General features: G+C 44.5%; 1 protein-coding gene and 1 non-coding gene across 3 annotated transcripts in view; both read left to right on the top strand.

The window, feature by feature from the left end:
- The first annotated feature begins 665 nt into the window (after positions 1–665).
- LOC126488969 (U6 spliceosomal RNA) lies at positions 666–772 on the top strand. Its single transcript, XR_007588833.1, has one exon. It is a non-coding gene; the product is annotated as a U6 spliceosomal RNA (small nuclear RNA).
- A 3,767-nt stretch (positions 773–4,539) lies between these two features.
- Ubr2 (ubiquitin protein ligase E3 component n-recognin 2) overlaps positions 4,540–10,543 on the top strand; it is a 79,337-nt gene continuing 73,333 nt past the window's right edge. For both annotated transcript variants that reach the window (XM_050122731.1, XM_050122730.1), the window contains exon 1: positions 4,540–4,955. In XM_050122731.1, coding sequence (XP_049978688.1) covers positions 4,878–4,955 — 78 coding nt within the window. In that variant the 5' untranslated portion in view covers positions 4,540–4,877. The remainder of the gene's footprint in view (positions 4,956–10,543) is intronic.

Raw genomic sequence — 10,543 nt, 5'->3', positions numbered from 1 at the left:
TAAACATTATTAACATAGACATATATTCAATAAAAGGTACACTATAGACAAAAATAGGTATGGAGAAAAGTAAAATTTATCCTAAATTTCCTCTCCCCAAACACTCTCCCTTTACCCCTCTGTTTTCATGTAGTGCACCTGCATGCATGTGGTCATGTCTGTGTGTGCGTGGGGGGGGCGTGTACTTTCTTTTTTTCTTATCTTTACTTTGCTCTTTAGGAAGGCCTGCCCCCTACCTCCCAAACAAATCACACAGAGCCTTATTCTTACTTATGAATGCCCGGCCTTAGCTTGGCTTATTTCTAGCCAGCTTTTCTTAACTTACATGATCTCTTCTACCTTTTGCCTCTGGGTGTTTACCGTTCTCTATTTTTGGATGCCTTCCTTTATGTCTTTCTCCATAACTGGTTGTGTAGCTGGATGACTGGCCCATAATGTCCTCTCTCCTTCTTTTCTTGCTCCTTGATCTTCTTTTTCTCCTTCTATTTATTCTCTCTGCCTGCCAGCTCCGCCTATCCTTTCTCCTGCCTTGCTATTGGCCATTCAGCTCTTTATTAGGCCAATCAGGTGTTTTACACAGGCAAAGTAACACAGCTTCACAGAGTTAAACAAATGCAACATTAAAGAATGTAACACATCTTTGCTCATTAAAAAATGTTTCACAGGTGCTCGCTTCGGCAGCACATATACTAAAATTGGAACGATACAGAGAAGATTAGCATGGCCCCTGCGCAAGGATGACACGCAAATTCGTGAAGCGTTCCATATTTTTAAAGAAACTAGTGAAGGCGTTTAAGAAGAAATTTGCCTGCAATGGTACTGTAATTGAGCATCCAGAATATGGAGAAGTAATTCAGCTACAGGGTGACCAGCGCAAGAACATATGCCAGTTCCTAATAGAGATTGGACTGGCTAAGGACGATCAGCTGAAGGTTCATGGGTTTTAAGTGCTTGTGACTCTGAAGCTTAAGTGAGGATTTCCTTGCAATGAGTAGAATTTCCCTCCTGTCCCTTGTCACAAGTTTAAAAACCTCACAGCTTGTATAATGTAACCATTTGGGGTCCGCTTTTAACTTGGACTAGTGTAACTCCTTCATGCAATAAACTGAAAAGAGCCAAAAAAAAATGTTTCACAGCATAAACAAATGTAACACATCTTAAAATAATATTCCACACAGGTTTCACTATATAGCTCTGGCTCTCCTGGAACTGTATATATAGCTGTCCTTGAACACCACAGAAATTTTCCTGCCTGTCCATAGAGTACTGGGATTAGAAGTGTGTGCCATCAAGTCTGGCAATATGTTTTCGTCTTTTTAAGAGTTTGGAAACATTATAATAGGTGACAAAACCAGAAACAAAACAAAATCAGAAACATATTCTAACCTTGGTCTTGCTTAGAAGTGTCCTATATGTAAATCAAGCCTTCCCCTGGAATAAAGTAGCATACCAGATAGGCATGCAGACAATTCTGTAGCATGTTTGATACCCAACTGTTTTCTCTGCTTAGTATATGTATGTGCCATGTGTGTGTCTTGTGCCTTAGGAGGAAAGAAGGCGACATCAGATGCCCTGGGACTGGAGCTAGGGATGGTTGTGAACTGCCATATTGGGTGCTGGGAGTCAAAGCTGGGTCTTCTGCAAGAGCAACAAGCACTCTTAACCACTGAACTATCTCACTAATCCCTCATATTTTCTTTTATAAAAATTGATAACTTCATGTATGTGTAAATGTGTGCTTACGCCATGCCATATATGAAGGTCAGAGGACAGACACTGAGCCTTATTTCTCTTCTTTCACCACAGTCCCGGATGGCGATTCTCCAGTTGTTAAGTTTGTATGGCAAGTTCCTTTACCCACTGAGTGTTGTGTGACGCTTTATTCTTTTGGCTTTTGGGGGGGCCCGCCATCCAGTTTCCAAATAAATCACACAGAGAGGCTTATTCTTAGTTATGAATGCTCAGCCTTAGCTTGGCTTGTTTCTTGCCAGCTTTTCTTAAATTGTCTCACATACCTTTTGTCTCTGAGCTTTTTTCCTTTTCTTACTTCTGTTTATCTTAATTTACTCTTTCTCCATGGATGGCTGGGTGGCTGGCCCCTGATAGCCTCCTTCCCTTGTTCTCCCTCCTTGCTTGTGGTTCTTGTTCTCTTTATTCTCTCTGCCTGCTAGCCATGCCTAGCCTTGCTCCTACCTTGCTGTGGCCATTCAGCTCTTTATTAGGACCAGCAGGGTGTTTTGGACAGGCACAGCAATCAACATCACAAAATTAAACAAATGCAGCGTAAATAAAAGTCCCACACCTGAAAATAATAGTCCCCAACAGCTGAGGCATCTTACAAGCCCAGCAGTAATATCTTTGTTTTTGTTTTAACTAGGAAATCAAAACCAAAACCTAGTATATGGTAGGCAAAATCCATCCCCTGTCCAAGAGCAATTTTTTTTATATGCGCGAAAAGGTTTTTCTCTATTTCAAAAGTAATATTTTGGAACTGTGGACATGGGTGTTTGTGGAGGGGGCTAAAAATCTGACTAACTTGGGCTAGCTTCCTCTTCATTGAGGGTGAAGAATTCAAGGCAGACTTCTAAAGAATGAATGCTGTCTCAGTTACTTCTGTTCCTGTGATAAGACATCATGACCAAGGCCACTTACAGAAGAAAGGGTGTGTTGCAGCTCACAGCTTCAGAGGTTAAGTCCACATCGTGGTGGGGAGCACTGCGGCAGGCAGGCAGGCAGGCAGGCAGGCAGGCAGGCAGGCAGGCAGGCAGGCAGGCAGGCAGGCAGGCAGGCAGGCAGGCAGGCAGAGCACTGGAGCAGTAGCTGAGAGCTTACATCTGATCCACAAGCAACAGGCAGAGATACAAGTTAACCGGGAATGGCAAGGGCTTTGGAAACACGAAAGCCCTACCCTAATGATATACCTCCTCCAAACAGTTCCACCCACCGGGGACCAAGCATTCAAATATACAGCCCCTCCAGGAGCCGGTCTCCTTCAGACCACCTCAGCTGCTCTTCCAGGGCCCAGCCCAGGTGGCTAAAGTCTTTTCATTCCCTAGCGTCAAAGGCATCCATTATTTTCTTCAGGCACGGCACATATGAGGTCATGCTGATGATACATTTGTGCTCCTCCCTTTCGCTACCAGGCTGTTAAGACAAAAGACCCCGGGGAATAGGAGTCTGGTATCAACCAGAGCTTATCTCCCAGAGGGAGATTTCTCACAGTTTCAATAACTTGTCAGAGCACCTTGCAGGAGAGACTGGGATCAAGACGATGATGGATCAGCGATGGATTGGGACCACATGTTGACCAGGACTGCCCTCTGCTTACACATAAACCTCATGTCAGAGTGGGCAGGGGGGTCAGCGGGATATAAGGTCACTCTTCCCAATGTGGCTATATCAAAAAATCTTCCTTCTCTGCTTTTTCACTATTTCCTATCTCTCTAACTGTCCTGTTAAAATCAAATACCCAAGACTAACTTGTTAGTGCTACCAGGCTCCAAGAGCTAACCCTAACAACCCCAATTTAAAAAATAAAAAATCAGCCTCTTCCTACAGGGCAACTCGAGTCAGGTCATCCGTGAGAGCCTTAACTTCCCCACGACGATAATTTAAAAGGTATTCAAATACAGTATTCAGTATATACACGCCCCTAATCAATCTGCTTTAAGAGAAAAATGATGGCGAAACCCTCAGGTGCAGTCAGTATAATCTTAAAGCAACGCAGCTGGAAAATATCCAGTACCTCTTCTAAAGCCTTGTGGACTGCCATTGGATCTTAAAATTTGTTGCTGTTGTTGTGGTTTGTTTGTTTGTTTGTTTCCCTTCAACCTTTGAAAAACTGCAAAAACAACAATGGCAGTCCCAGTTCTACGCCCCGGCTCTCCCTCCGCGCAGCCGCAGGACGCAGCCGGGTTGGACGCGGAAGTAAGCGCGCACTTCCAGGGCGCTTCTCCCGGAACCCGAGAGTGGATCTTTCTCGTTAGACTACTTTTCTTTTGCATCAAGTCTTGAAAAAAAAAAAAAAAAATCTCAAGCAGAGGTCATAAATTAAATTGCTTGAGAAGTTTTAAAAAATATTTTTTAAAACTTTTCAAAACCTCGGTACTAAATATACCTCGATTGACTACTGTAAGGATGACAAGGCATTAGAACCTCAGGAATAGAACGCGTGGTTCATTCATTCTTTTGACAATTGAGGGCTTGTCAGTACCAGACTTTTGACAGACAGCTGAGTGTCTATCGTGCCAGGAACGGTTCTTGGTGCTAGGGAGATTTAAAAAAAAAAAAAAAGACAAGACTAAATGGGATTGAGAGATTAAAACGACAGCTCACACGTTATTTCACTCTTCTGGCGTCAAAGTCCCTTTCACGGATTCTAAATAGTCGTTTGCCAGGTTTCCGCCAGGGGGTGTACTACAACTCCCATGATGCTCGCGCGCGGTCCCCTTTTTTTTTTTTTTTTTTTTTAGAGGCTTCGCTCGGCTCCTTGGCCGCGCAGGGAGCGACTACAATACCCAGAATGCTCTGCTCCCCCGCCTGGGTGTTTTTGCCCCTCTCCTTGCGTTGAACGCGGTAGTGGCCATCCGGAGTGCCAGGCCTTGGGGTTCTCGGTGTCCTTCCCCGGGTCACGGGCAAGGCGGCGACTTGACTTCTGGGCGCTGAGCCCGGGCACGCGCGCAAGAGACCGCCGTCCCCGCTGCAGGTTCGCGTCCCGCTTTGCTCCTTGCGCGGCTCGGCTCGCGGCCGCGAGGACGCCCCGTGACTGACGCCCCGGGACAGAGGCGACCGTCGCGGCTGCGGGAGCAGAAGCTAAGCTAAGGTCCGGGGAGAGGCGACAGCGGCCAGAGCGCCCGGGGAGGAGAAAAGAAGAGAAGATGGCGTCGGAGCTGGAGTCCGAGATGCAGGCCATCGACCGCAGTTTGCTGGAATGTTCTGCTGAGGAGATCGCAGCGGTGAGTGCGGGAGCCCGGGAGGGCTACGTCCGGCCCTCGCAGGCCGCGCCCCGGGGGAGGAACAGAGTCCTGGAAATCCCGAAGCGCGCCTCTGACTTCGGGTAACTGCCGCGCTGACCCTGTCCTGTAGGGAAAAGACCCAGGAGGCCATCGAGCCTGCTCCGCGCCTTCTGTGCTAGCAGGTCCCTAGACCCCCCTTGTACCTGGCGACTCGACCAAGGGGCTTTCATTATCCCTCTTTACCCTCATCCTCCCATTAAGTCTACAACACTTGGGCCTTTGCCCTTTCTGCCGGCTGTTGGAAGACGGGGGAGGGAGGGAGCGAGCCGCTTCCTAGCGTTGTCGTACGGTCGCCCTACTTTATCTTCTGATTCCATTTCTTGGGCTAGGCAGAGCAGTGTCTGCGCTGAGGCTTGTTGTCTGCCAACTTTGTTGCTGGAGTTGCGAGCCCCACAGGCCCCCTCAATGTTTTTTTTTTTTCTTAAGTTCTTTTGCACTTGTTTAGTTAGTTAGATGTCAACACTGGTGCTGGTGTGCGAGGTATCGTCTTGATGCGTTTGCTGAGCATTTGAGACTGGGAGGTTTTTTAAAAAAAAAAAAACATTTTTCTAGAAGTTGGGAAAAGTTGGACGGAGAACAAGAAACGTTATATAACTTTGAGAAAGCAGCTTTGGTTAACAGATGCAAGCTCATTAATGATAGTTGATCACAGTGTATCAAGCAGCCCTTAGGCCCTAAACTTAAGCCATTCAAACTCAGTGAGGACTAGAAATGTAATAGGAACAGTGCTGATATAAGTAGCAAAATTATAAAGACAACGACTTCAACACATTCAGTGTCGTCCTTTGCCAGTGAGGGCAGGGGACACCTATTGGAACAGATTGTCCACAGTGACTGTGAATGGCTCAGACAATTGGAGCCCGGTCTCTAAGACCTCCAGATGAAACAGCTAGGAATTGACTCTTTATCAGCACACTGCATGCTGGGGACAGTGTTTGGGATGTGAGGCTGTTGAGGGTTTGAATTGGATTGATGAGACCAAGGAAGTTCAGGTGGAAGTAAGTGAGAGGGGAAAGTTTTCTAAAAATACATTGTTTTTCCAAGTTTTGTCATTTTTTTTGTAAGACTAAGGTGTGCAGCTTGTTTTCATGAACTTTCTGTGTGAAATTGCACAAACCAAGGATTTTCAGCCCTCATCTGCCTTTGATTTATCAAAGATATTTGGAAAAGAAAATTAAAACCCTGCTATAAGAAAAGAGGAAAATAACACTGACTTGGTATCCTTTTCTAATGTTGTCAGATCTGTTTGTCAAAGTAGTGGGTGGTTTGGTTTGGTTTTTTTTCTCTCCCTCTGAATTTTTGCATCTGTTGGCTCATGACAGTGTTAGCCCGTTCTAAAATTGATGAGAGAATCCTCAGTTTGTTGAGGTTCCTGAGGAAGCCATTTAGAAAACCCGCTGCCGAGGCTGTTGCTCCCAGCTCTTGAATGGTAAAGTTCTCAAGCAGATGAAGTGAAGGAAAACAAGGGAAATGCAACAAACCTTTTAAAAATTTACTTCTAGCTATGTGTACGTGTGTATGTCTGTGTCAGCTGTGTGCCTACGAGTGTAGATTTCTGCACCCTGGCCACAGGCACTGAGTGCCCAGTGTGGGTGCTGGGTGAAGTATGTGCTCTTAACTGCTGAGCCATCTCCAGCCCCAACAGACCCTTATTAACTTGTGCTTATTTGAGTTTGTGAAGATCTCATGCCTGAGCTCACGCTGCTTTCTGCTCAGTTGACTTTTCAGTGGCTTTCTTGTGTAGATTTATGAAATTAAACTTGAGGAAATGTAGTGTGGCGGCCAAGAAAAGCCCTTCAGACAGAGCAGATGCACATAGAAGCCATGCTGCTCCCCCAGCCCCTAGAGGGGCTTCCTGGGTCTCTTTAATCAGGACACGAAACACTTACCACTGCCCTTTCAGCCTCAGGCTCCAGCGTGGCCCTTAACCACAGCTGAAATCAATGCACGTTTTCTCTTTGGTTAAAAGTAAATTTTAGTCAGGTGTGGTGACGCACGTCTTTAATTCTGAGGCAGAGGCAGGTGGATGCCAGTTTGAGGCCAGCCTGGTCGGAATAGAGTTCCAGGCCAGTCAGGGCTATAAATAAAAGCCTATCTCAAAAAGAAAATTTTAAAGTAATTGTTATCAGAATTTTCACCTCTATGATTGATAATATTCTAGGACCAATCCCATTTTAACTTGATAAATACTGATGCCTTTTGTGTCGTTATTTTGAAATGGGCTTGCTGTGTGTCCCAGGCTAGCCTTGAACTCAATCTCCCTGCTTTAGCCTCCTGTATGCTGGATGGCAGGCGTGTGACACCACACCTGGCCTCTGAGTTACCACCAAGTCTTCAACACTGTTGACACAATGTATTAGAAGGGAGACTTGTCTACTGCATCCATTTCAGCTTAAGTGACTCCATACTTGTGACACTAGAGGATCGCAGAAGCCAGCTGGTGTCAGTCTTCTCTCTCAGTAGAATTGATTCAAGCATGATTATTCCAGTATGTTCTAATGGGAGATTGCCATTTTGGAAGTATACATATTGCCCCCCCCCCAAAAAAAGAAATAAATCTAAGCTGTGTTGGGTGGTGCGCTCCCAGCTTTCAGAGGCTGAGACAGCAAAATCATTTGGAAGTGCCAGTCCAGCCTTTGCTATATAGGGGATTCTTGTCTCCAAAAAGAAAGGAAATTTGGAGCTCGGTAGATGCCTCATTCAGTCAAATATTCTTCATGCAGGCATGAGGGCTTACGTTCTCTCACCAGCACACACAGAGAAAGTCAAGCACAGTGTTGTGTGCCTGTGATCCCAGCACAGGGGAGCAGGAGACAAGAGGATGCCTGGGGCTAGCTAGCAAGCTAGTCTGGCTGAGTCAGATTCTGAGAGTCTTGTTTAAAATAAGGCAGTGAGGATTCTGATGCTCCTCCTGAGGCATTGTGCACGTACACACACAGCAAATGAGAGATTTCAAGTTTCTTTCATGAACTTGAATTTCTGTGTTTGTGTGTATGTATGTGAAGAATGCATGCCAAGCACTCTTGAGGTTGTCCTAGAACATCATATGGAGTCTGTTCTCCCCTTCCATCTTTATGTGGGAATTAAACACAGGTCACCAGACTTGTCAAGCAAGCTCCTTTAACCAATGGACCATCTTGCCAGCACTCATTATAGAGATTTTGTGTAGAGTTTTGTGATGTGTTGATTATTTCTGGCTTTTGCATTGTGAATAGTCTGAGGGAGGCAGAGCACACACTGTATGGTTCAGGGTCTAGGAGCACTGCTAGAGTTGTATGGCCATGACTTCCCTTTTATAATCTTTTCATCATTCCCCAAAGGAATATGTCGCCCCCCCCCCCCCCCCCCCCTCAGATCTCCAAGCCGTAAACAATTGCTAATCTATTTTCTGTCTCCATAGATTCGTTTATCCTGAACATCTCGTATAAATGGGACCATATAATATATTTTACAATTTTTCTTTTCACAAATGTTCATTAGTGTTGTAGAATGCATTGATACTTCATTCCTTTTCATTACCAAACAATAGCCCCTTGTACAGATGGATATAGCACATGAATGGATATAGTTTTATCCATTCATGAATGGGTAGATATTTGGGCTTTGATGCTTTTTGGATATCCGGAATGGGCTACTGTGAATATTTGTGTAGAGATTTGTGTGTGCACACTTTGATTTCTCCTGGCCATGTCCCTAGGAGTGGAACTGCTGGGTCATATGGTAATAACTCTTTTGAGGAACTGCCAGCCTGTATCCAAAGTGCTGCAGCATTTTTATTCCGTCAGCAGTGCAGGAGGCTCCTAGCTTTCTGCACAGTTGACAGCACTGTCTTCTTGATTATTGCCCTTGTGTAGGTATGAAGTGCTTTCTCATGAGTTGGATTTGCATTTCTTCCATGGTCTTGATGCTGAGCACTTGCCACGAGCTTTTGCCCATTTCTCTATCTTTCTACCTACTGGCTTATTGTAGTTTCCCCCCAATTCTGTACTACATTTTACTAGTAGGGATTGCTGTTGCATAGCCTTGTTCGAAAGCAAATGAGATATGCTTGAAGGATGCAGCTTTAATTGGCTATAGAATACTTAGATGCAGTAGCAAAGAAAGCTAACCTCTAGGGATTTGTTTGTGTGCTTCTGTTTTATGTATGTTCTCAATCTCAGGGCTCAGATTTAACATTCAATGACAGGAAAGCTGGAAATGTTGTCATAGCATGTTTACTTTAGTGGAATGAGGGGACAGTTCCTTTACTTAAATGCTCCATCTAGTCCATGTTTCTGAAATAAGGACAAATTAAAGTACAGTCAAATGCAGCAGTGTTTCACATGAAAGACTCAGCTGCATTTAGCAGGGGAGAGTGGGTATGAAAAGCTGCTCATTTCATTCTGTTGAGAAATATGGGAGCAGTCACTGTGAGAGACAGTCCTAAGTTTTTCCTTATATAATGATGCATGTTAAGTTTAATCAGATTAAGATGCCTGTAATAGAGTCCAAATGTCTTAGGTGGCTTTTAATATTTCATACAACAGTAATAAACTTTTTATTTGTTTACTTATTTCGGCAGTATCGGTACCCGGGGCCTTATGAGTTCTGTACTGCTGAACTACATCGTCAGCCCCGGTAGTATACTTCTAAGCGATGGGAACATATGTCAGCCTTCTTAGCTAGGTTTTGAAGTAATAGCACATAATAAAATGATACTTAAAATTAGATATTTGTTTTACTAATGACATGACTTGTGTAAGAATAGTAGCCTTAATTTTTTGTCTTTTCCTTAAGATTTTTAATTTTTAGTTGTGTGTATGTATTTGTTCATGGGTCTGTGCGCATGTGTGCAGATGCCCTCAAGAGGCCAAAAAAGGTCATCAGATTCCCTGGATCTAGAATTAGAGGTGGTTGTAAGCTGCGGTGAGTGCTGGGAACTGGCTCAAGTCAGGTGCTCTGCTCCTACCGTACCTTCTCCAGTCGAAGCTTCTTTTTGATTGGAGAAACTTTATGGGCAGATTTGATACATCTACTGATGGAGCCACAATGAATACTACATAGTTTCTTCTAAGAACTACCTTATTCTTGATTACAATTCTTCAAAAGTGAGGCTTTCGGAGAGATGGGAGCATAAAATACGAAAAACTAAATTTTTTCTTTATTCTTTTAAAACAGAATTCCATGTGGCTCCAACTAACTTCCATTCCCAGAGTAGCTGAAGATGACCTTGAATTTATGATATTCCTGCTTCTACATCCCAAATGCTGGGATTACAGGCATGCTCCCATTCCCCCACCTATTTCGCCATTTTAAACTTATTTTTTTTTTTTTAATTAATGTTCTTGTCTAGGTGGTGGTTATCCCTGCCTTTAATCCAGGCACTTGGGAAGGGAGAGGCAGGCAGATCTCTTGTGAGTTCGAGGCCAGCCTGGGCTGTAAAAGCAAGTTCCAGGACAAGCTCCAAAGCTACACAGAGAAATCCAGTCTTGACTGTCTCTCTGTCTGTCTCTCTCTCTGTCTGTCTGTCTGTCTGTCTGTCTCTCTCT

The sequence above is a fragment of the Alexandromys fortis genome, unplaced genomic scaffold (assembly GCF_014885135.2).
Source record: "Alexandromys fortis isolate MF-2015 unplaced genomic scaffold, M_Fortis_MF-2015_v1.1 scaffold_212, whole genome shotgun sequence".
Classification (NCBI taxonomy): domain Eukaryota; kingdom Metazoa; phylum Chordata; class Mammalia; order Rodentia; family Cricetidae; genus Alexandromys; species Alexandromys fortis.
The sequence above is the reverse complement of the archived record's forward strand: the minus strand, read 5'-3'. Positions and strand labels throughout refer to the sequence as shown.